Source organism: Cervus elaphus, chromosome 15 (genome assembly GCF_910594005.1).
Source record: "Cervus elaphus chromosome 15, mCerEla1.1, whole genome shotgun sequence".
Taxonomy (NCBI): Eukaryota; Metazoa; Chordata; class Mammalia; order Artiodactyla; family Cervidae; genus Cervus; species Cervus elaphus.
Genome location: NC_057829.1, coordinates 84,277,518 through 84,304,721, shown reverse-complemented (window position 1 = coordinate 84,304,721; position 27,204 = coordinate 84,277,518). Strand labels below are relative to the sequence as shown.

The 27,204-nt window shown below is 38.9% G+C and overlaps 1 protein-coding gene across 6 annotated transcripts in view; it reads right to left on the bottom strand.

The window, feature by feature from the left end:
* Positions 1 to 12,298: 12,298 nt before the first annotated feature.
* The window catches only part of PLEKHA1 (pleckstrin homology domain containing A1), a 53,479-nt gene continuing 38,573 nt past the window's right edge, over positions 12,299 to 27,204 (bottom strand). For 4 of the 6 annotated variants that reach the window (XM_043925614.1, XM_043925616.1, XM_043925615.1 and 1 more), the window contains 7 exons: positions 25,103 to 25,228; positions 23,789 to 23,932; positions 22,227 to 22,295; positions 19,769 to 19,833; positions 19,105 to 19,168; positions 17,357 to 17,446; positions 12,299 to 14,765 (listed from right to left, as the gene is read on the bottom strand). In XM_043925614.1, coding sequence (XP_043781549.1) covers positions 14,451 to 14,765; positions 17,357 to 17,446; positions 19,105 to 19,168; positions 19,769 to 19,833; positions 22,227 to 22,295; positions 23,789 to 23,932; positions 25,103 to 25,228 — 873 coding nt within the window. In that variant the 3' untranslated portion in view covers positions 12,299 to 14,450. Of the gene's footprint in view, positions 14,766 to 16,059; positions 16,131 to 17,356; positions 17,447 to 19,104; positions 19,169 to 19,768; positions 19,834 to 22,226; positions 22,296 to 23,788; positions 23,933 to 25,102; positions 25,229 to 27,204 lie in introns of all 6 variants that reach the window. The other 2 variants (XM_043925617.1, XM_043925618.1) reach the window with 2 other exon arrangements.

Below are 27,204 nucleotides of genomic sequence, written 5' to 3'. Positions count from 1 at the left end.
ACTTTGTATTGTGTATTATATGCTTCCATTCACATGAAAGGCCTAGAACAGGGAAATTTACAGAGACAGAAGGTAGATTTGTAGCTGTGAGGAGGACAAGGGGATAGAGAGGTAATAACCAAAGTGTACAGGGTTTCATTTTGAAAATATTACAAAATTGACTATGGTGATGGTTGCACGTGTCTTTGAAGATACTAAAACCCACTGAATTGTACACTTTTCTAAGGAGAATGGGATGCTATTTGAATTATATATATATAAAAAAATACCCTCTGGGATGTGGTTGAAAATCCCTGGTGTCTAGTTTTCAGGGTCTTCCAAGAACTCTAATGAGCAGCCCAGCTGACGACCGCCGGCCATTCCTATATATTGACGCTATGCGAACACATGTTTAAACCATCCAGTTATTCTATAATCAGGGCAATATCCTTAGAGATCCAAAATTCAGTGGCACTGGGAATTCCATTTGTCTCAGCCACAGCCCTTCTTTAATCAGCCACACTGTGTTCGATGGGTCATTCCATGCCATTCTCCCGCCCCACTTCAGGACTGGAAGCTTCCTGGATCGGCCGCCTGGCCTGCCCATTGAGCCAGACAGCGCCAGCCACATAGCAGACACAGGGCTTACGCTGGCTGACTTGGAGATGCTCGCTCGCAGCTGAAGCCAGGTATTGCCCTGACGTGGTACACTTTCATCTCGCTTTTCCTTTACTTTCTTCCCTTCCGTGTGGTTCCGTCTTTGATGTGACCTCCAGCTGTCACTGCCGAGCTCCTGGATGCCGATGGCGGGGCACCAGCCACGTGTTATCCGTGATGACTCACGAACGAGGTACTTTTCCACTGGGCCCGCGGCCACAGCCCCTCCTCCACTCCATCCTTCTGTAGTCACCTCACCCTGCGGAGACTTCCGTCTCTCTCTCCTCCTGGACTCCACTTCTTAGGGACAGTTTCTGGGTGCTCAAGCCTAGCCATTGCTGGCACCCTATTATTAAATTGATTCTCTATTCCTTAAAAACAAAAACAAAAAAAAGAATATCCACCACTTTTAGAAATCAGACCTGGAAGCTGAGTCTCCCGTCTGCCTTCCTGACCTGCAGCTTCATAGGAGGGGAGGGAGGAAAAAAAACAGAACTCTCAACTGGAGGAAGACGGAGCCCAACTCCTGCGATCATTCAAGGGGATTTCAGGAAATCCTCCCGCTAACAGCCCAATTTCCCTAGCTTGAGACTCAAAAGGAAACAGAAGAAAGACCCCAGGGGGTTACTTATACCCCGAACAAGAAATGCAGGATATAAAACTGTGCGTACTGTTTGCCCCCAATTGTTTAAAAAAAAAAAAAAAGATCATCAGACTCAAACCTGGAAGGAACAAAGCCTGAGTGTTAACAGTGGTCCATTCTGGGTGGAGGCGTGATGAGTGATGGAAGGTAGTTTCTGCTTCTTTTTATTTTCTGTACTAACCATTGATACGAGGGGAGAGAGGATTCAAACGAAGGAAGGAAATGTCGAGAAAACCAAAGCTCTATAGGGGGACAACCAGCCCAGTCATGCTCTCCTGATAGCCAAGGGTCCTTCTCCTGGGGCCTCTCAGCTGTGTGCTGCGCTTCCTCCTGGGGTCACTCCTAGTCCCTTAGGCATTTCAGACACTTTGTCGCTCCTCTGAGCTCAGCATCTGCCCCAGCCATGACTGCTTTCTATTTACTGGACACGGAGTAAAAAGCATCTCAAGTGCTGAGCACCGAATGAAAACAAAAATCTGTTGCAGTGTTTCAAAACTATATTTTCTGACATTTTTAATATGAGGGTGCCTTTATAAGTTTTTTAATCTACAAGAACATCTCTACATCTTTTTTCTCAATATTTGTTTTGATGTGGATTAGTTTTAAAGTCTTTATTGAGTTTGTTACAATATTGCTCCTGTTTTTTGTTTTGGTTGTTTTGGCCACAAGGCATGTGGGATCTCAGCTTCCCAAGGAGGGATCAAACCTGCTCCCCCCAAGGAGGGATCAAACCTGCTCCCGCTGCTCTGGAAGGTGAAGTCTGAACCACTGGACCACCAGGGAAGTCTTTATACATCTTAAAAAAACAAAAAAGCTTAACGTCTTTCAGATATCTGAAATATCAGATATTTCAGGTATCTGAAAGAAAGTCAAAGTATTGCTCAGTCGTGTCCGACTCTTGGCAACCCCATAGACTGTAGTTGCCAGGCTCCTCTGTCCATAGGATTTCCCAGGCAAGAATACTGGAGTGGGTGGCCATTCCTCTGTTCAGGGAATCTTCCTGGCTCAGGGATCAAACTCAGTCTCTTAAGTCTCCTGTGTTGCAGGCAGATTCTTTACCATCTAAGCCACCGAGGACCCTTTGGTATCTGGCCATGGCTTACCCCTCCAGTTCTGTTTTGCCTGTTTCACTGTCCCCATTCCTAAGGGCCAGTGCTCTGTGTCCCGATGCAAGGAATTGCCCTTGCAAAATCTACAGAGGTGGTAACTCCCAGGATACCTTTGAAGATGGTGTTTGGATATCACAGCATAGTGTGACAATAATCAGGACTGCTGTGTATTGGCATACAAATGAAAGTGTAGATCAGTGGGCCAGAAATGAGCCCAATCAGATTCATGTAGAAATCACCTGATTTCACAAAGGCATAACTGCAATTAAATATGTTATTTTCAATAAATGGTGCTGGATTAATTGGATGTTCATATGGAGGGTGAGGGAATGAACATTGGTCCCATACAGACATCAAACGTAATTAATCCAAAGTGGATCATAGACCTAAATTTGAAAAATAAAAATAAAGACACAGGGATTGTATGGAGAGCCTAACCATTTACTAGCTGGTCTTTTACAGGAAAAGTTGCCAACCTCTCATTTAGACAGTCAGTAAAAGAATAAGTCAAGGCCTAATTTGTAGCATTTGCCAATTTCCATGGTGTAAATACCCGTGCCACGCTGCCAACATGACGTCACTGAATGTGGAATTGGGGTGAGAGCGGGCACAGCATCACGCAGTCTGGCGACCCCTCAGGTCCAGGAGTTGTAAATAACCCCTAGAGCATGGGCGAACGCAAAGTGTGGTAAAACTAGGGAGTGATGAGTTTGAGCTTTTATTACCTTTATTCCTAATGAAATTTATATAATTGTAAGTTTATAAGTCTGATTTTCAACTATGGCTGGTTGACAACAGCCAGCTTGCACAATTCCCCCAAACTCAACAATTGACTCTCCGGAGCCAGCCCCAGCACCTCACTGACTGGGGTGACTCATGGCCTGGCAGACAGACGTCAGCCCTTTGGGCCGGGTCCACACCAAGTTCTGCAGAACTGGGGAGAAGGCCCTTGTCTGTACCCGCTCTGCCGCTTGGTCCTGAAGCAGAAGCATCTCTTATCATCTTATCTCCAAAGGCAGATGTTACTCACAGCCTTCTCTGTGTTCAGAGCCGCACCCAGCCTTCCTCTCATGGTGCACAGGGCCTCCTCTCTGCAACCTCCTTCCCCCCAAATGCAAACAGCTACCAGGAAGATCCCTGGGGGCGGGAAAGACTCACCTGCCCAGAGTCACCAAACACAGGTAGTGTCTCTTCTCAGGTGTAACAGGAACTAGCACCTCACAATACTATAAACTCAACGTAATTCCAATTTTTTAAAAAAAGGATATTTTTGAACTCCAAAATAAAGATCCAGAGGTTTAAAAATTGAATAGAAAAATATTTATGTGCTATTAAAATGTATTATTAACTGTAATTTTTCATATGATTCTGGCAGAGAAATACCCATATTCAGGTTATAGGAAGTTCAGAAATGGACTCTACGATGAGTGATTATCATATCAGGGCTTCCCTGATAACTCAGTTGGTAAAGAATCCGCCTGCAAGTCAGGAGACCCTGGTTTGATACCTGGGTCGGGAAGATCTGCTGGAGAAGAAATAGGCTACCCACTACAGTATTCTTGGGCTTCCCTTGTGACTCAGCTGGTAAAGATCCGCCTGCAATACTTGAGACCTGATTCAGTCCTTGGGTTGGAAAGATCCCCTGGAGAAGGGAGAGGCTACCCACTCCAGTATTCTGGCCTGGAGGATTCCATGGACTGTAAAGTCCATGGGGTCACAAAGAGTCGGACACGACTGAGCGACTTTCACTTTCATGAGTGATTAGTGCTAGAACCTGAATGTCTGTGTTCCCCCCAAATTCATGTCTTAAAACTTAAGCCTCAAGGAGACGTGCTAGGAGCTGAGGTCTTTGCCAAGTGATAAGTCATGAGGGTTTCACTCTCACCCCTCTTAGAGATCGCTGGGAGTTCCCTCCACCACATGAGAGCCAGGAGACCTCCGCCTATAAACCAGGAAAATGAGCCTTACTAGACACTGAGACAGCTTGCTCTTGGACTTCTCAGCCTCCAGAATGGTGAGAAATAAATTTCTGTTGTTTATAAGCCACCCAGTCTAAAGTATTCTGTTGTAGCCGCCCAAGCTAAGACACTGATAAAAGCCTTATTTCAAATCAGTGGGAAGAAATAGATTATAATACTAACCACATAGAGAAAACTGGACGAACTCCTGTGCTGGTGTTAAGGACACTGGTCCCATCTTACTCAGTGTCCCTTGTAACACATCCACATGACATAAGCTTCTGAATATTCAATGTCAAGAAGTTTCTCTGGCTCAGAAAAGGTGACACGTTTCTTTCCGTCAAACAACCAAAGACTTCTAGAACTCAACATCTGGTTCTTCCATTGCCAGGAGGCTGAGCTAGATGGTGTAAGCACCTTTTTAGATTCTTGGTAAAATTCTGTCTCTATAGAAGGTATCAGGCTTCCCAGTTGGTGCTAGTGGTAAAGAACCCACTTGCCAGTGCAGGAGATATAAGAGACGCGGGTTCAATCCCTGAATTGGTAAGATCCCCTGGAGAAGGAAATGGCAACCTGTTCCAGTATTCTTGTCTGGAGAATCCCATGGACAGAGGAGCCTGGTGGGCTGCAGTCCATAGGGTTGCAAGGAGCCAGACACAACTGAAGCAACTTAGCACACATAGAAGATATCAAACAAAGAAAACTTTTTATTCCTATTTGAGTGTAATCTCTCAAAGCAGGCGGTTTCAGGCAGCCTTTCTCAGTGGGGTTCCTTAACTGAACCCCAAAACCCAGATGGTGATGTGGATTGACTGTTTTCTCAGCTCTCCTAAGGAGATGCCTAGGAGAGAATTCATTACACACAATGGATGCTTTGGGGCAGTTATCTCAAACTACTGGCACTAGAATCACCTGGAGGTATTAAAACAAATTAAACACACACACACACACACAAATTGCCAGTCCCCTCCCTACAGGCACTGGGGAGGAACAGATAAGTTGCACGTCAAGTTCTCCGATGATGATGATGTTCGACCAGTTTTAAGAGCCACTGCTTTCAAGAATTAGAGTTTACTTTCACTGCAGGCTCAGAAGAGCCATTGGGTGGTTATGGGTGACCTGAAACTCAATGTAAAATTGAATGTGTTGAGTGTGAAAGGGACCCTTGACCTCCAACAGCTGGGCATGACTACTGAAATCACGCATACTTGAGTATTTTTACAGAGCTGCCATTAATACCAGAATCTGTTTAAATTTTGCTTCTGGTCTTATGTACTTCTTTTTGGGGCCAATCTAATCAACAAAGAGCTAGATTGGGGCTGTTTCCATTTTCTAATCTCTTCCAAATTTTGAAGTCATTGCTTGTTTTTTTTTTTAAAGACTACAGTGGTGAGAGAAAAAGCTTTATAATCAGCCCAGAGTTTAAGAACAAAATCTTAAATTGAATTCCAGTTCCAATTAACTGAATTGAATGTTGGCATGGGAAGGGAGAGGCAATCAGGTATTTTGGGGTCATCATGGCTTGTGTTGTGGGGAAGATGAGAAGGCAAGTTCAACATCTCAAGGAGAAAGTTGCATCTTAGTGGAAATTGAACAATGAGTGGAATTAAACATCTGTAAGTGGCGTTCAGGCAGAATGACAGCAAGAATGACAGGAAGGTGGGAAAATCAGGAACCAAAGAATGATTCAGTGGACCTGGTGTGTAGGAGACACAAGGAGCAGTATAAGGAGGTGGAAATGTGAGGGCCTGAAGCTAAGAAGTTTAAACACTTTCCATAAGGAGAGAGTTTCTCAAGTGGGAAACCCAGATTTGTTCTCCTGGGATCACTGTTTCCTTACGAGAAATTATACATGTCACACTTGAATTTTTAGAAGACCCTGACATTTGATTTGGGCTTCCCTTGTGGCTCAGCTGGTAAAGAACCCGCCTGCAACACGGGAACCCAGGGAGACCTGGGTTCAATCCCTGGGTTGGGAAGATCCCCTGAAGAGTGGGCTTACCCACTCCGGTAGTCTGGCCTGGAGAACTCCACAGACTATATAGTCCATGAGGTCACAAAGAGTTGGACACGACTGAGCAACTTTAACTTTTCCCTTTCACTGACATTTGATTTAGTGGCTTCCTCATACCTGAATCAGTTCAGTCCCTCAGATAAGTCCGACTCTTTGCAACCCCATGGACTGCAGTACACCAGGCTTCCCTGTCCATCACCAGCTACTAGAGCTTATTCAAACTCATGTCCATCGAGTTGGTGATGCCATCCAACAATCTCATCCTCTATTGTCCCCTTTTCCTCCCACCTTCAATCTTTCCCAGCATCAGGGTCTTTTCCAATGAGTCAGTTTTTCACATCACATGGCCAGAGTATTAGAGTTTCAGCTTCAGCATCAGTCCTTCCAATCAATATTCAGGACTGACTTCCTATAGGATTGACTGTATTGATCTCCTTGCAGTCCAAGGGACTCTCAAGAGTCTTTTCCAACACCAAAGTTCAAAAGCATCAATACTTCAGCACTTAGCTTTCTTTAGTCCAACTTTCACATCCATACATGACTACTGGAAAAACCATAGCTTTGACTAGAAGGACCTTTGTCGGTAAAGTAATGTCTCTGCTTTTTAATATGCTAAGTTGGTCATAGCTTTTCTTTCAAGGAGCAAGAGTCTTAATTTCATGGCTGCAGTCACCATCTGCAGTGATTTTGGACCCCCTAAAATACAGTCTCTCACTGTTTCCATTGATTCCCCATCTATTTGCCATGAAGTGATGGGGTCAGTTGCCATGATTTTAGTTTTCTGAATGTTGAGTTTTAAGTCAAATTTTTCACTCTCCTCTTTCACTTTCATCAAGAGACTCTTTAGTTCCTCTTTGCTTTCTGCCATAAGGGTAGTGTCATCTGTGTATCTGACGTTATCGGTATTTCTCCTGGTTGATTCCAGCTTGTGCTTCATCCAGCCCAGCATTTCACATGATGTACTCTCCATATAAGTTAAATAAGCAGGGTGACAATATACAGCCTTGACATAGTCCTTTCCCAATTTGGAACCAGTCTGTTGTTTCATGTCCAGTTCTAACTGTTGCTTCTTGACCTGCACACAGATTTCTCAGGAGGCAGGTAAGGTGGTGTGGTATTCCCATCTCTTGAAGAATTTTCCACAGTTTGTTGTGATCCACACAGTCAAAGGCTTTGGCATAGTCAATAAAGCAGATGTTTTTTTTGGAACTCTCATACCTGAAAACCACCACTTTATTTTATGGTCCTTGTTTGTGTCTGGAATTATCTTGGTGCAAAGTTAAGAATCAGATACCGCAACTTGCCATATAAATGAAATATTCATGTTAGTTCATTTATTTTCAACTGAAGACAAAGTGAGTTCTTGTCCTGCATATTTTGCTCAGCTCATACAAATACACTTGAAAACTTGTCTAATTTTCTAGGAATACTGTTTATTAAAATGAATTCTAGAAAAGATCGGTTCTAAGTGCATCAGTTTTCATGGAGGAAATGAGGAGGTTGTCAGGATGCACCCCCACAAAAGGGTCTAGAATGTTTAATGGGGAAAGTTCACCAACTCTTTAATCATTCCAATTCTTTTCACGTTGTTCCAAAATAGTTTAGAAGAAATCTACTAAGTTCTTTCCATGAAGCTAGTTTAACACCACAAAACCTATAAAGACTAGACCTATACAGAAGAAAAGTACAAACCAGTATCACTTGTATTTAGGCAAAAATTCCTGATAAAATTATAGCAAACAGCAGCAGCTTATTTAAATATATCCTGACCAAATGGTATTTATTTCCAAAATGTAACGATGGATAATAGGAAATGAATTAATATGATTCATCAAATTAACTGATCTAAGGAGGGAAACAAGATTATTTCCATGTTAGTCACTCAAGTCGTGTCAGACTCTTTGTGACCCCATGGTCTGTTGCCTGCCAGGTTCCTCTGTCTATGGAATTCTCCAGGTAAGAATACTGGAGTGGACTGCCATTCCCTTCTCCAGGGGGTCTTCCTGACCCAGGAATTGAACCTGAGTCTCCTGCATTGCAGGCAGATTCTTTACCCTTTGAGCCATCACAGAAGCCCAACAGATACTGAAGATATTTGATAAAATTCAACTGCCCTTCTTCATTTAAAAAAACTCAATAAAATATGAATAGTTGAATCAAATATTCCCACCTCAGCCCAAAAGCCAGCACCATGCCCTTCAGTGGGAACCTAGAGGGCTTTTCAAAACAGAAGGATGACAAAAATGACCGCAGTGACCTGTTATTTAACATTAACCTGTAATTCGTGAGCACAGGCTCAACTGGGCTCCCAGTGCTGCCAAGATGTCCTCTATGTCCCTGGTCCCTTCCTTCTCCACAAGCAGGGACAATTCATATCTACTCTCTCCTCAAACCTCGCAATACTGCCTTCCCCATCTCACTCATCGCTGAGGATCACTTCCTGATTCGCTGGGACTGAAGCAAGTGTACTTTCAGAGACTTCCTCCCACCCATGCCTCCACTTACTCTGCCCTCCTACCACAGACAAACATCGATGCTGCTGTATAAACAGCCAAGCCCCCTACTTGTGCGCTAGATTTCATCTCATCTCCCCCCGGACTTGGTTCCAACCACCCTTCCCATCTCCTACATCATCTGTCTTCCTTTTGCTATTGGGTCATCTCATCAACCAAATGCCACTATTCCATCTTAAAACAGAAACAAAAAACTTGACTCTGCTTTTGCTATCGGCAAGCATCCCACTTCTCTGCTCCTGTTATAGCAGAACTCCTCACAGCAGCTGTGTTTGGTTCCACTCCACCAAAACTGCTCCTATTGATTCCCAATGGCCTTCACATTGACAAACCCAATTTCTCAGCTGGCTTCTTACTAGACCTGTGAGCATCATTGACACGTCTGACCCCTTCCCCTTGACGCATTTGCGTCCCTTGGCTTCCAACTGACCAGTAATCACACCTTTTCATTTTCCACCACTGGTTCCTCTTCTGAGCTCTTAGCATTGGAATGCCCCATCCATTCTTTGGTCCTCTTTTCTTCTTTCTTCATCTCTCTAATCCAGTCTCAAAGCTTTAACCACCACCTAGTATGTTGAAGGCTCCCCAGTTTTTATCTCCAATGAAGATTTCCCTCCATTCCAAATTTGTATATCCAACTGCCTTTCTGATGTTTCTCCTTGGTATCTAATAGTCATCTCAAACCCTCACACTCAATACTTCAGTCACAACCTCCGCCTCCAAACCTGTTCTACCTGCAAACTTTGCTACCTCAGATCATGGACTCCGTTTCTCCAGTTGTTCAGGCCACAGGACTTGCCTTTACCTCTAACATATCACTTCCTTTCACTCACCATTTCTAATCCATTAGGAAATCTTCCACCTTTGCAACACAGACAGGCAAAAGGAGAGTGAGAAACAAGGGTAGTGCTAACATGAGCCAAGATGAGAAGCTTGGTGTATATGAAAGTCACAAAGGAAAAATGTTACTGGGACCAATGGTCTCTACTTGGAAATAATAATAAGGATCCACAAGGAACAGAATAAGTTAAGTTGTGAAGTTACCAAAGACAGGCAAAAATGAGCCTGAGGTGGTTAAGTTCCTAAATCTTGGAATGTGTATGTGTGCTAAGTCATGTCCAACTCTCTGCGACCCCATGGACTGTAGCCCGCCAGGCTCCTCCCTCCATGGGATTCTCCAGGCAAGAATACCGGAGTGGGTTGCCATTTCCTATTTCAGGGAATCTTCCTGACCCAGGGATCAAACCCACGTCTCTTGCATCTCCTGCACTGGTAGGTGGATTCTTTACCACTGCACCATGTGGGAAGCCCATGAAAAGTTCCCCCCCTTCCCACCCACTCAGCCATTCTCCTGGCTCCCTCACCCAACCCTCACCAATGCTGAAGAAGATCAGTATGACAAGGAAAAAGTACCATAGTTTGGAAGGGAGAAAATGAAACTTCAAGAGAACAACTTAAATTTTATGCACCAACTTGGAGACTTCAAATTTCAAATCAACACTTCCAAATTTACTGTCTTGTCACATAGCTTTTACTTATCAAGAAATTTTTCTCTCCTGGGACCTTTCCAAATCCCCATCATCTTCTGAGGTTTCCTGTGCACATCATATTGTACACTGAAGACACCAATTTGACCTGACTTTATCAGAAGTTCCAAAGTTTCTCCACATGGAAAAACACCTCATTCTTACCTTACACCCAGTGACTATAAACCAGTTTCCACAACTCTTTCCAATTCAAGAATTCGACATCCTAGAGCTATTTTATAATCATTATTTTGGTGACCTTATTAATTTATATAATGGCAATGTCAGGGCTTAAAATCTTCCAGGGAGGTAATGATCAGGATACTTATCTACTATTGATTCTCAAATATTAAATGCAAATGCATGTATAAAGAAATCTATCATTTGAAATATTATGGTCCTGAAAATAAGTTGAAGGAAAGTTCAACTCCTTGGAGATAGTACAATATAAACAGAGCAATTCTGAAGACTTCTACTGTGGCAGCAATACCATAATGGTTAAGATCGCAGATCTAGGAATAAAAAAGTAAATTTTAAACCTAATGTGAATTTAAGCAAATGACTTTTACTTTCCTCCTGTAAAATGGGAGGTAAATGTGATTATAAAAGGGCAACAATGAGAGATCCTTGTGGTGATGGAATTGTTGTTTTATGGGTAGAACTGAGTGAAGGGTATATAAGACCCCTGGATTATTACTTACAACATCATGGGAATCTATGATTATCTCCAAATAAAAGGTTTAAAGAAGTCACTCACAAATGTTACATTAAATTTTATATTAATTTCTAAGTCATCCTAGGCAATTACATGTTTTAATTTTCTAAGTGAAACAAAGTGAGATTTCAAATTACTTCAAATTTAACAACGATATAACCAGAAGATGGCGCTATTACTTCATGAATATACCACATCACAGACCTAGTCACTGTCATAAAAATAAAACACTAGGACTTTATGGATCAAAATTGTAAATGCAACTGTAAATTGCATTGAATGCTGTAAATTCAGCAGTATTAATACAAGCCTTAAATGAGGTTTGACAAAATGTGATTTTCATAAGTCATTAAAAAATAAACAACACATACAAATAATCAATTCTAGACCCGCTTAACAGGGAAGTTTACATATGGCAAATACAAACCCATCTAAGTGAGTTTACAGCCATGTCCTGTGTGAAATGTCAAACCCCTCATAACAAGGAAGACTGTTACATTATTCCATTTTTATATGAACATTTCCTGCCTCACTGTTAGAACTTTTGATAGACATAAGTCCAACTTTAACTAGAAGTAAAAAGATGACTAAGAAAGGGATCTCTTTTTTTCTTTTTTGTAAAAGTAACGAAGTTTAGAACTTTCTCATTTTTTAAATTAAGAACATTTAAAACACTTTTCAGAGAAAGAAATTAAGTTGCACCAGTCAATATATCCTTATCCAGTTTCATTATTATTAGATGCTGGATACACAGCAAAGGTGGACTATTTGTTATTAGTAGCAGGTTTGCGAGAAGCAGCTTCTAACACTTAATGGGGTGTTTTTACGAGTCGTGTCCACAGCCCACGTGTGGATCAGCACATCCTCTGCACTCATTTTTAGTCATCTCACACCCATCTAACTAATAACCAAGCAATACAAGTGCAGCCCAGATGATTCAAATGATGCTTTAAACCCAACACAGTTAATATTGCCTTTGAGAACATGTTTTCTAATTAAGCAAAAATAAGCTCATTTCCCCCAAAACACTCATCTTTCCTTGCACAATTTCTTATCAAGTTATGCCTTTCCAAGGCTACCAACTAATTAGCCTGTTCTTAAACATGTAAATTCACATCAATTAATGAAACATATTTTGTATTCATTTTATTTGTTTACACAAGAACTGAATCAGTCCTGAGAAATAAGTTAGAATTAATTCTGAGTTTATTTTGAAGCATTACAGTGTTTAACCAGTTTGATGTATAAAGATACCAGACATAAAAGTAAACATCGGGAAGCACACATATATTCCCATTCTGAGAGAAGACATGTTATATATACAGAAAAAAATGCAGCAAATATTAAGGTATTCAAAGTAATTCTTTGACAATTCGGATGTGACATATTTACAAGAAAAGTATATGTTTTAAAATAATTAAATAATTTTCATAGAATTATAAAAGTATTGAGATAAATATTAGAAGACCCTGACAATCACAAGAACATTTTCCTATGCTACTGAATGCAAGGGTAGTTCTATAAAAAGTCCCAAAATAGAGCTAATATTTTGCCACTATGAAATATATCAAATTACCAATACCAAAATATTAAAATGAACATGCAGTGTGGAAGCTGTACCAAAGAAAACAGCATTAGGCTCCTGAATATTCAGCTCCTGAATATCACCAACTGTCTGCACAAGATTTCTTAGGTGTGCTCATGAGAAAAGAGCTTTCTAAAAGAGCCGACGAAATGGATGCATCTGCAGAGAAAATAACAACTTAAAACCTTTTCATTCTATCATTTTCAAATGTAGCTGCAAAAAAGAAGAAAAATCTAAATATAAGTTTCAAAAATAATAGCTTATGAATAAAAATGTTGAGTGGTGCATTCTTTATGCATTTGGATTTTTAAACTGATGCTATGATAATTCTAGTGTAACAGATAGTAACCTCTGGACTCCACTCTGATTTAAGAAATCCACTCCCACTTTCTCGCTCTCAAACAAAAAGTCATCTGAGAAAATGAAAAGGAGAAACAGTGACATGTATGAATTCAAAACAAAACAGTACTGTAATATGGCAAAATATCATAAAAAATAGCAGCATATGAAATTCAAGACTATTTTCTTAAAGCAAATGTTTAAGACTGAACCGTAGAAACAGTACTTGGTCAAACTGGTCTATTATTCAACACCTGAAACTAACGACGTTTTTGAGAGAAGCTTGTATTTTTGACAAAGCCATGATTAAATGTATACTCAAATTTGTGCTTAAAACATGTATTGCACAGATAGTAGAATAACAACATTCTGGTATCTCTAACACAAAATGGTATGTTATTTAGCACATTAACTTATGCTACTAAAAATTAATTTTATCCCAATTGTTTAAAACCAATCACATAGGACTTTTAAGCACATTAATCTCAAAACATTCCTAAACAAGATGAACACTTGGATACAGGTTACTAGTGACAAAAAGCAGAGGCTACAACCACATGACTAAGGGCAGTATCTTTACATATAAACGAGGTCTTCCACTGATTCAAATATAGAAGAACTATTTACAAAATTTTGACAAGAAAATCAGACCTCCAAGAAATTTCATACCAAATAATTTTCACTGAATAAAAGCAATGACTGTGCTGCACATCTTGACTAAGATTTTACAAACAAATGTCCAAGATATACCTGTCTGAATTCTAATTCCCCCCTTTTCTCCAACAGTACAACCCACAACCCTCACTAACAGTTCAATAATACCCTCTAATCAAAATGCACTGCTCACCTTGAGATCCAGAGCATCAAAAATGGTTATCGTTTCAAAACTGTCCACACTGTAGTATAAATTTTACAGCACCACAGACGTCATGAGTTTAGACATCTTTGTCTGACAATATTTCACTCAATAATATTAACCAGTAAGAGTGTATAGAGACTGAACATCTAATAGGAAGTCACAGTAGCTTTTTTAAAACAACCAAAGTAATTAATAAGCATTTTTCATGTTTTAAATTGTGAAGCGGTTAAATTGTCAAATTCACTAGGAAAAAGTGTCACACACACACACACACACACACACACACACACACACACACACATTTTTATCATCCCAATGAGAACAAAGCTTCAGACAGTTGATACTAACAGGGCTTTTTTCTTTCTTTTAAAGAAATTACATTTAGTTTGGCCACTTGCTAGCTCCTTGGCTTACCAGCTTATAAAGAGGACACCGACGAGGCAGGATACTCTATGCGTTAAAACCCACTTCCCCTTTATCATCTTTGGCGAGAAGCCTTGTGAAAAGGACACCGCGGGCTGATGAGGCGGGTCAGGCTCCACGAGCTTCCACCTCACACGTCACTGACTGGAAGGCTTGCGTCATCCAAGTCCACAGGGTCACAATCTTGTTCCTGAGGGCCATTTTTACTTCGAGGTTTTAGCAGAGCTTGTTCAGTCACTTTGGAAGCTGGTTCTCTTGGAGAGACAGTCTGGACCTTGAAGTTCCCTGGCTTGACCTTGGCAAGAGATTCGTAAAATCCTCGCTTCTCCATGGGAAAGCTTGAGACCAAAGAGTTGCTGCGAGAGGCTGCGGAATGTGGGGTGGCTGCTGCGGCACTGGCAGAGCGGAGAGCGTGTTTGGGCTCGGAAGGACTGTTGGAATGCTCCTGCAAAGAGGAGTGGTGGTCAGACATAGGCAATCAATAACGACAGGGTTAGTAACTCAGTGTGAGACTTTATTCTCTGAAAAACAAACAGAACAAGACACACACGGAGCAGAAGCATGAGCCATGCAGCGTACGTGTGCAAGTTCTTTCCCGAAGCAGTGCATTTTTAGGAGTGAGTTTAGAGCAATGACAGCCAACAACCATCTCCACTAAGAAACCAGTTCTGTCACCAAAGTCAAATCTGGCAGCTCTGACACTTGAAAGGCTCAGTCAGCCTAGACTGGAATGCAGTGTACCAACTGCAACTGAACTGTGTTTAACAGGGGGCCTACCAGCTTTACCATTTTTACTTAAGAGTTTATTCTCAATAAACAGTAGGAATTATCCCATATGTTTTAGAAAGATTAAACAATGAAAATGTAGAACATAAAAATAAAAGGCAATTATTTCTTTAATAAGCAGAATTAAACATTTTTCAAACCTATTATTTTGTCTGGTAGCCTCATAAACTTAGTTTTTGCTTCCCTGAATTTCACCTGCAACCAATAATATCATAGTCCTTTTGCTTCTTATTTAACTGCATTTATTTATTTTTGCACATGGCACACATTCACATGGCTTGACACTTTAAAGACAGCAAAGGGTACATACTTAAGCAATTATTAAAACTGTCATAAAATAATGTCAGTTGTGAATATTCATTTCAATATGCTTCTGACTAAATCAAACCTGAAGTTAACCTTAAATATGACCATACTAAATGCACTGCCATATAGTTCCTAATTTATTGTGTTCATTTGTAACATTGGTGGCTTTGAAAACAAAGTGCTACAACAAACCACCGAAACACTACAGAATTCCATTAGCTGGCTAAATTTCACCTAAGAGCTAATATGCCATGCAAACTACAGTAATGTAAAGTTTATCCAATGCATGTGCACCTGTGAGTTTGTACATATTACCACAAAGGTGCATTTCAAGTCATGTAGTATAAAAAAATTCCCAAATACATTAAATACAGAAATTGAAATTCTTGTGGCAACTCAGGAAATTAAGCTTTAGAAAATAGACAGGGCTTTTTAAATTAGTAAAGTTCTATTTTTTTTCTTAATTTTTTTAATAGACATATCCAACCTGATGACCGTAGTGAAACAGTTTGCGTTAGTGTTGACAAAGTCAGTTATGGTAACTGCAGAAGGCAGTTTGGTTAACTCAACTTTCTAGAATCAGTTGTGAGTAGTGAGTAAGTCCGGCCCTCTAGTAAGAAGGCCTGTGTGCGTGAGAGCCCACATACGTGCTGCATTCCCCAGTTCTTGACGTATACCTCTGTATACAAGGGTTCGACAGCCTTCTGGCCTGCCGCATCTGGAACACAGTGCAAAGCTAAGATTAGAGTTAACCTATCCTGGGGAGGGGAGGAAAAGAGACAGTTCTGCTGACAGTTGGAGCCAGAGAGTCCATTTTGCCCCCACCACAAAGCACAGAACACAAACACCCTTCTCCAGCCTTTCCTCTTCCCAACAGATATTGTTTTTGCAGAGAGTCTCATACTTGACCGCTGAAAAGGTCACATAAAACACAGGTGGTTACAAAATTAACACCTCTAAAAATAATTTCTGAGCTATTCCAAAAAGGATATAGGAGGAATAACTTTAAAAGTGAGAAAAGATGAATTTTTTTGTATTTACTGACCTAGATCATTTCTAACAAGAAAAGATTAAAAGACAGCATTACTGCAATACTAGCAGTGCAGGAAAATACTAGAAGTGCAGAATATCATCATCGATGATGAGTCTCGGTAATAAAGGCTATCATGCTCTGTATTAGGGTTAGACTACCTTCTGTAGACAAATATACTGCATTTTAACATGCTTGAAAGTTTTTCATTCCTTAGTAGATTTGTATTTTCAGATCAGAGATCAGTGACCAAAGTATCCTAAAGCTAAATCTTATTCTTATGATGTACATGGTAAATTAAAAAGCAAAAACATACTCCTTACTGAGAATGTTTAGCTGGTTTAATTATACTACCACAAAGATAATTAACATAGTGAAAAGCAGCCTTTTAAATTAACCAAGTGAAAAATGAGAATGAAATGGAAAGAGAACATTATATTTAAGGTTCAAGCTGCTCAACTGTCTTATGGCACTACTGAGGCAAAAAACCTAAACTGAAATTACAGGAAGTTAAAAAGGAAACTTCACGAAATTGTATAATGGTACAACTAAAGGTGCCTTAAATGATTAGGTCAGATACCACACTAAGAATTGGTAAAATTATACCAAATCTGGACCTACTGACAAGTAAGAACTCCTAAAACAAAACAAGGAAACGTTCATTCTTTAGTTGCCCTGCTTGTGCATTTAAGACAATACAATGCACAGAAAAGTTATGTATACATAACACTATAGGAAGCATTAAATTAGAAATGCATTATTTTTTTTTTTGCAAGTCCAATCGGTATGAAAGTCAACATGCAGATAAATCTCAAAACAGAAAGAAATCAAAAGGATTAGGGGGAGAGGAAGAAAAATAACTTGACAGGATCGGGGATCCAAGGGAGTATCACCCCAGAGAAGAGGAAACATACAGAAGACGCTGATCTGCCGGGTCCCCGCTGTGCTACAATGGCACCCGAGACTGCTTTAATCCAACTGTGCATCTCTTCAGGGCTATCAGCCTAAGGGGAAGGAAGGATTCGTTCAAGTTTTCCTCAAAATCAGCTCTTGTGTCTATAAATCCAATGTGTTCATCTTGGTAATTAACATAATGTCAACAACAAAATCAGCCCAAGGCAATGGTTTCTAAGAAATTTTAGAAATCACTTTTTTAAACCAGATTTTGCCGGGTAAATGATAACACATAGAAGTAAGTTGGGCACTTAATGTTCTAAAATGAGACACAACAAAAAGTATCAACATGAACAGTTTTGGAGAGAAAACAAGAAGAGGAAGAAGTCAAAGACCTTCTCATTTTGCTCTCCAATTGTCACACTTGTCTGAATTTTCAAGATGGATATTTATGAAATTGTCCAGTAAAAAAAAACCAGTGACATCATTTTATGTTATTTTTCTAAAAACAATTTCTAATTGTACCCTAAAATCCTAAAAGCGGTGTTAGCAGTCATATGCCAAAGCAGGCTGTTCCTTGATAGGTCTGTGGCTTCCAATGTGCATTAGAAACCTTCCGATGACGTCAATTAAACAAGGCCCTCAGAGGGGTGGCGAGGTAGGGCCCCTTCTAGATTAAGTTTAAAAATTTTAAAGACACAAGTAATATTTTTGAACCAATGATAATAACAAAGAGTTTTTAAAAGGAAAAACTCAAAGCAGGCAGAGGTAGAGTATACTTTCGTCCACTACAAACAGGAGCACCGTCTAGAAATCAATTCGGTAAAAGATAGGTTTAAAAAAGCTCGTGCTCTAATAGTTATTTCTGATCTAGAAACTGATCAGAAGGAAGTAAGAAATCCAGACAAATTTATTCACAAAATGTTCACTAACATGTTATACCACAGTAAATGTACAAAAACTATGTTAATGAATGATCGGTAACAGTATAGAGAAATAGTTTAACTGTAACACACTCATATAAGAGAACATAGTTCTAAAAGGCTTTCAGAGAATTCTTAATGACATGGGGAAAAGTGACCATGATATAGTAAATAAATAGTATATAACACTATATTTCATATGATCCCACTTGGTATAAAAACATATATCCTAATAAAAACAAACAAACAAAAGAACAGCTGCCTGAATGTAGAATTCTATGTTTTATAAAGCACCTTTCTCTTCATATTTCTGTATTTTTCTACATTTTCTGCAAAAACCATATGTAATAACTTTTAAAAACAAAACTAAATGTTCTTATAAAAAAAACTTTTAAGTAAATTAATGTGTTAAATAAAAAGCATATTTTAAACTTAGATATAGGATACCTATCCACCATTAGTGAAATAAAATCTACTATTTACTTTTATTATGGATATTTGAGTCTCCCTTTTTAGAAAAGTACCAAAAAGTGATATAATTGAAATTCCAAAATATGTGCAAAAATAATCCAAATTGGAAATACCCACTTAGCATCTAAATAGCACATTTCCCTTCTTCCATATAAAACTTAATTCTATTCAGTTAACTTATAGCAAAGAATATCACTTTGCTGAACATATGACCTACCAATAATCTTAGATATAAGATCTTTTTTTATTAAGTCGGCAATTGCATTTGTCATATTTTTGCTTTTATGAGCAACACATTTATTTATGCCTATTTCACCTCTAAAATTATTAATTCCTTGCTAGGAGGATCTATAATCTCAAAAGAAGTATCTTACCTGCACATAGAAAGTTCGAGACGATGTTACAATTTCAAAGAGGTTGTCTCTCATCATTATGTCACTGTTAACAAAACAAATTTTCCAATTGTACTCAAGTAGCAATTGTTTGACAGTTTTTTTTTCACTTATTTACCCAGTACCAAATACATGTCAATAAATATTAAAGGTAAAATACTGATTTAATTGAGAAATACCAAAATTATCCTTTTTCAATTTATTCTTGCATTGAATTCTACATATTTTATACAGTTATATGTATTTTTAGAAAGGTGCAAAAACAACTTTAAAATCCAAAGTTTTCAACTGTGAAGAAAGAGTCTGCTCAAAGAAACAGTGGCACAGTTAACATATTTTCTTATTAAAGCTCTATTTTGCAGCAACCTGGAAATACTAAAATTAATAATACATCAATCTGTCAAGTATGACAGAAGTTGTTCATATTAAATTGTCCTTTCCATTAATAAGCTTAAGAATTGTTCCCTAATTTGTAGTTTTCAAACAAAAAAATCTCAATATTTAATCTGAAGGCTTTGAAAGTTTTAGCAAAACTCACTGGCAGTAATATAGAAAAATATCATCTGAAAGTGCATCAATTAAACTGAGGAACTATATACTGTGTGCTATTAGCTGTGTTAGGCACTAAGTCTGAGGTGGTGCTTACCTTTGCTTACATTCCTGGACTTTATGAACCTCCTTAAGTGGTATTACACGGAGAGGTTCCTTTTCCTATTGTAAAAAAAGCAAATAAAGACAGATATATGACATACATTTTTAAAATCCTTTTGATCATTAGTTGTCTTATTTGGAGATCTACTGTGAAAATCATGCTTCCTTCCCAAAGCACATCTAAGACATAAATCTACCTTCTTGAACCATCTAGCATTAGAAGGGCTCAAGTATTATAACCTTATATACACTGTGGTTTGAAACAAGGAAACTGACATATAACCCAGGTTCACATTACTGATGTCCTAAATGATAGTGTAAGCTGATTAAAAGCCAATAACCATCCATCTTTTCCTCAACGAACCGCTATGGACCCAGTCAGTACTTCCTCTTTTTTTTCCATATAGGAGGGACCAGAGTAGTGAATACCCAGCTTCTCTGAGTTAAATTTGTCTTTTTAACAAACACAGTTTATTAAACATGTACTAAGTGACAGGACATGTGCTAGGTTTTAAATGTGTCACCCTACTTTCCACAACCCTAGAATACACGCACTATTATTCCCCTGAGCAAACAGGATTAGACATACTAATTACTTTAACTAAGGCTACAAAACCAGATACAAGATTCGAGTATGACATAACTAGTTCCTAGTTGGCATGGCATTCACAGTAAACATTTCATGAAATACTATATACTGTATTTCACCGAAAATGACACACCATGAGTTTAAGACATACCATTATTTTATGCAGCACTAACAAAATAATTAAACCATAGTTTTAGAAAGTAGCTCATGTTAAGATAACCTCCAGGACGGCCTCTTCATCCGCTTGGGCTCTGGCTGCCCACACTGGCTACTCTAGCTGCTCCTGCTTCTGTCCCACTACCAGGGACACCTGCGGTGATTTGCCTCACCTACAAAATCTACTCTGAATTGTTTGGGATTGATGGGAGGAAAAGAGGATGAGGAAGGATCCCTCAAATCTTCAGGTGCTTTATTATGCTATAAAATGCAGGTTTTCGAATTAGAGTAAATATGTCTATAATAGTTCTTGTCTTATATAACTACAGTGGGTGACATGTCTATTTCTCTGGTAAAACTGAACTCTTGAAGGCCAGAACATTGCTGACTGGCCTCTTTATTCCCAGTTCCCAGGGCCATAGAGGGCTCAAGGAATATCTGGTGTGGGAATGACTCTTCCCACAAGGACTGGCATTAACTGAAAGCAATCAGTTAACCTGTCAACCAAGCAAAAGTGCAGCCTCTAAGACACCAAGGCTGGTACTTTTTGAACCAAGTAACTACTGCTTCCAGTTAAGGCTCTTAGATTTTGAAATCTAAGAAAGGGTCCCATGCTAAAATGGCTATTCCTGTTATGCTAAGCCATTTTTCAATTCATTCAAAATACTTGTTGATTATTTTCTAAGTACCAGGCGCTGTGTTGATAAAAGAGTCCAAAAGAGAATCTTTGCTTTCAAGAAGCTGGTACAATTAACTGGTAAAGACAAATATATACACAGTAACAAACCACAGTGGGAAGTGTTATGACCGAAGTGGGCATCGGATATCACATATGTAAAGGAAAGGCATACAAGTTTTCCAGAAGAACAGACACCTGAGATGAATCTTAAAACATGCCCTTCCTATTCTCCAGTGCTTTGTTGTCCAAGAGGAGTCACTAGCTCTGTGTAACTATTTGAATTAAAAGAATATTAAATATGACTGGTTTTAACTTTAAAATTAAACACAGTCAGGCTCCTCAGTCACAGTGGCCATATTTCCAGCTGTATTTTACAGGCACAGGTACCACTATCAAGGCAGATAACATTTCTATTAGTGCAAAGTCCACCTGGACAGTGCCACTCTGTGCCTTCGTTAAGGTATATGGTTCCTCTGTCAAACATCCATCAGAGAAGATGTAGAACTGCATTCAATTTATCCAACAATCTACTGCAGAACACAGGTCACATGACAAGAGTATTTTAAATAAGGATGCTACTCAAACAAGTGAAAGAGGGAACTTCAATCTTTGATTCTACCTTCAGATGGGACAAAAACATCTTATGTGAAGAAACATAAAAGTCAATCTGAAATAGGAAGAGAAAATGTCAAGGGAGGGCAGGGAAGAGAAGGCAGAAATACAGAGGGTCAAATGTGGACTTTCTCCCATTTCCTCCACTGCCCCTTTAGAAGAAATGTGTAGACTGAGGGGTTCTGATGTTTTTAATTCTTTCAGAGTAGAATGCCTTTGAAGGTACACTCTTTTTATTTAAGATGTATTGAATAAAAATGCCATTAACCAAAAGCATCACAACAAAATACTGAACTGTATATATCTCCCAAATTTAATTATTTTAAAAATAGAAAACAGGACAAGAAATTATATAATTTCCACAGTGTAACACTTCTAAAACCTTTTTAAAGCAACATTTATGACAAAGCAACATACCAGTTCAGATTTGAAGTAGCCTATTGTGTTTTCATCCAATTGAAAATATCTTCTCTTCCAGTTTTTCATCTACCAGAGATGAACACAGACATAAGACTTCTGTTTCTAAGATGTCAAATGTTAATAACCACTTAATTCTTCTGATATGAACCCACAATCAGAAATGTCAAGCACCGGAAAACCTCACCACCCTCCCTTAGAAGAGGAGATACAGGAAATTTCATCTCTTTTGCTACTCAGGCCTTGAACTTCTAATTCAACTTTGGTGCTTGGCTTTTAGCTCTTATTATATGCTTTTATAATATGGTCTTACATTTTTGATGCTCTGAAAGTTAAAAAAAAAAAAACAAAGCAAGTACTTCCCTACCCCCTGCATTCCCCACAAAGTTAAGACTGTCAAGAGTTCAACAGCAAGCACAGGAAATGTTATTAAACTACATCAAGCTTCTTCATCTATAAAATGCATGAATCCTCAACAGGCACTTTATAATACTACCTAGTAAACTAACACGTTTAATAAAGTGAACCTACTCTGTATAAACATTTTTTGTCAATGAAATATAGTTTTTGTGAAAGCGCTTCAGATTTTCTAAGGGTCAGTATTTTGGATTTAAAAGTACAAAGAAAGGAATGTCTCCTTAAGAGCCCTAATTAACACACAGCCTGATGAGAATTCTGATTTGATCTACAGACATGCAAGAATGAAAAACCTTCATTTTCTGTAGCCTAGAGAGGGTCAAACCATTAGGAGTGAAAGAACTTGCCTTGGTTGGCCTGAGTTCACCAGAGTTGCCAGAAGTTATTCTATAAGATCAAGCTGAACTGCCAGTACACATTTAAGTAAAAAAATTTTAACTTTATTTCTAAACTTTGAAGTTTATTTTCTCATGAAAGTCTAGACTTAGTTCAGCTTTGGAACTGCAGCAATACTGGTGAATGTACTTGCTCTTTCCAGAGTTTCCTATCGCTGATCTGTTATCTGCGCCAACCAGTAACAGCTCTTACTAATGACCAGGTGCTATGCTGCGAGTTCTCTCATCTACATCTTTCAAAAAACCTTCTGGATGGTAGGCTTTATAATATGATTTTCTACATACACACACACCAAAAAACAAACAAACAGAAACTGAGAGCCTGAGAGGTTAAGTCAGTAACCCAAGGTCTCAGCATTTTCAACTCAGGTCAGCCCAACCCTGCACCGAGTAAGTGACCCACACCCCACCCTCCTTTTCTGTCATCTCCCTACTAGAGTTCCCTTTCCCTGACCCACTCCCAAGGGAGTGAAAAAATCAACAGAAACACTTCCTGGAATAAATTTAAATTGTTAGGAAAGCTCATTTAAAATTGCAGGTTAGTTGTAATGGACATTAACTTACCCAGCCGCCTACAGACCAAGAAAATAATAGCACTGAGTTTTGAACACAGAATAACCCCTATGCCCTCTCCTGACTCCTGGTCAGCAAGCTGGTCTTTCACAAAACAAAGCAAACCATGTGTATGTTGAGAGTTTGCTAATGCATACTCATTTTTCATTATTTCGCATACTTTGTTAAACTACTCACCACTGCTCCTTGTTTTACACAATATCCAGCTTTGATAACTGCGCTATCTGAAGGTGGTTTAGGAGTGAAGTAAGGAAGATGGCTTTGTGACCGCTTCAAATTATTTCTGTCAATAGTTTCACCACATTCATTTACTTCTTCTTTCTAGAATGAAGCAAAATAAAGTCTTTTCTTGCTTGTTTCGCTTAAAAGCATATTGCAGTTCATGTTGTTATCCCAGCAATCTTAAAATCCATTAGTCAGGAAAACAGATCTTCAAGTGTTTTCTAATTAATTTGAGATACTTAGTCACAACTTTTAACAACAATGATTAAAACCCAGATTTCTATCTCTCTTTTTCTGCAAAAGTCTTGCCACCAGCATTTTTTTTTTTTTGGTAGGGGATGCTGGGGTTTAACTTTCTAATTTGAAATAATTATAAATATTCACAGGAAATTGTAAAAACACAATGTACAGGAGGTCTTATGTGCCCTTCAGCCAGTTTCTCCAAACAGGGAAAACTACTCTACAGCATATTATCAAAACAGACACTGAACATGTCACAGACCTGTTCGTTTCCCTGTTTCACAGGCATTCACCTGTCCCTGTGCGTGTATCCTTCGGTGCAGTGTTACTTACCAGATCTGTGTCCCCGCCACCACCCCAGCACAGAAGCATCCAGCACCCCAAGGCTCCCTCAGGCTGCCCCTTTAGAGCCTCCATCCCCAACTGCTTGGCCCCCACTAATTTGCTTTCCATCCTTCTTGCTCTGACATTTAGAGAATTTAATACAAATGGAATCATACAGTACGTGGGCTTTTGAGATTGGCATTTGCCACACTGTATTATTCGCCAGGGAATTCATTCAGGTTGGTCCTTGTACCAACTGTTCGACCCTTCTCACTGGGAGCAATATTCACGGTTTGGACGTCCCATTGGCTAAATCACCCATTAAAGGGCACTTGGGTTACTACCATGTTTGGGTGATTAGGAATAAAGCTACTACACAGTCATGATAAGTGATGTGAAATAATTTTTGGTGACTTGGAAAATGTTTCAGACCTAAGGAAAAAAAGCTGTTTACAAAGTATTTACATTTCTAGGGGGCAAAAGGGTCTAAATGAAAGGCTCAGAAGAAAACATGTAAAGTGCTAAATGTTGTTTACCTATGCTTTCCAGATTTTTACAATAAAAACATACTTTTGAAATAAGTATAAAAGTCTTGTGTTTTAATTACTGCATTTATTCAATAAACATGTACCATTTACTTTTGATAACAAAAAAATCAATATGCAGTAGCTAAACCATCACACAATAGAAGAACTGATTTCTTACCTGAGTTGGGGTAATGATGGGCACACCACCAACAATGTCAGTTCTGTAAGAGACCTGCTTCTTTCCACATTCGCCTTGGCGATTTGGGTTATCAGGATGAGGCTGTGAGTCTAACGGCTTTGGGACCTAAAATAGTAAGTCGATGAATCATTTTGCAACAAGCATTATCTGAGATCCTCTTTTATCAAAGAATTTCCAACCAATCATAAGTCTATGTATAATTGGTATATATAAAAATTATTTTTTAGTGTATATATATATATAACCTTTTAAGTTTGCATACTGATTTTTCTTTTACAGAATTTATGACACAGCCATCATTTACTGTGTGCTCACTTGGGCAGGTACTATTTCATATATTTTCCCTTTTAATCCTCCTGTCAATCCTATGCATAGGAGGAGCATCACCACAGCAGTAAGAAAACAGGCTCAAGAGGCATCAGGCAATGTAAGTCTAGATCCCGCTGGTCCACGTTCTAGCTAAGTTTGTATAACTCTCTTTCACATTTAACCACTATAACGACATCCCCATTTTATCAGAGCACTTGAGAATGTATTACAGCTCAGTGCTGTTACCCTTCCCATTCCTCCATTCCTGCCCAAGACTGTGCAAATCCTGAGGACAGGGGATCCTGTTTCTTTAGATGTTCCCCTAAAGGCTTTCTCCCCAGGCCTTAGGCCAACCCTCCACCCTCTCATCCATAATTAAACTATAATACCAGTCGTGGGCAGAAACAAAAGAATGAAGGAAATAAGAAGGACAGGGAAGAGAAATGAATTCTGGAGGGGAAAGTTTTCTGAATTCTTCTAAGCGATTTTATCTAAGAGGTTGCACGTTTTGGAAAGCTTTTTAAAGACAACATGATTACAGACAGAATTTTACTTGCCAAGATTCGCAAAAATACTTAAGAGTGAAAGAGCTATAGAAAGTTCACTATACCCAGAAACAATCTGCTAAGAAGTCCCAGTGTTAAGAGGGGGACTAGTGAAGAGCATCATCTACTTCAATTATTCTGACAGGGAAAATGTGGCCATGTTATCCATAAGAACAGAAAAACGCATTAAAAGAATTTGAAACCAGAGAGAGAATTAGCTATCCAACATTTGTACTAGCTGCAATGTGCTGCTGAAACGTGACCCATACAAAAAGTGGCTACTCCCTCTTTCAAGAAGTTGAGGGTTTAGTCATATGTGAGATTTTCCTAAGAAAATACCTTTAATATCTCCCTAAAAATATACTAAAATTTACATTGGCTTTTTTTTTTTTTCATTTTTCTTCTAGAAATGATAGTATATTAAAAACCCCTTGCCTATACTGTTAAACCCACTGCTTCTCATTTATCCTTATGAGAATGCTAAGTACAGCGTAATTCCAATGTTATATAGCTCAACAATTGACTTAGAATTACATTTTTGAATCAAAATTATCTAAATTGTAAACATTTCTAAGAGCAAGAAAAAGATAAGCAAAATACTCATGAATATAGTAACTCCCTTAAAAATTCTGAAAGAAAAAAAAAAAAAATTCTGAAAGAAAAGTTAGCTCTCATTGCAGTCATTAAAATAAACATATTTTCAGAACCAAAAAAACCAGTCAGGCAACTTGTAATGGGAATCAGAAAAGTGACCTCACTAGACAGATGGGAAATGTCAGACACCGTACATGCTTGGTTTCACTGCCGACTGCTTATCCCCCTTCCCTGCTTCCCATCCATGACTGTTGTGATGGTTTTTCTGTGACAGATTTGCATGTATTTTTGGCAAGCATCTGCACATGATCCTAATGATAGGAAATTCTAATAGCAGAAAAAGAAAAGGTAAAAATGACTAGAGAAGAGATGAACAAAATGGCAAGCCTGAAGACTGACACCTGAAACATTCAGGAACAAACTCCAGGATGATAGGAGCTTTCTGAGGGCTCTACCTACAGGCTGAGAAACACAAGTATAAAGCCTTCCACTTTGGGTTACATACATACACCCTCTTGGTAAGACAGAAGTCCTCTATTCAGGTTATTCTATCTACTCCCAGTTGCCAATTAAAATTTAAAAAAAAGTGTGGAAGTTTGGCCATAATTTCAAAACACTTATTTTTAGATTAAA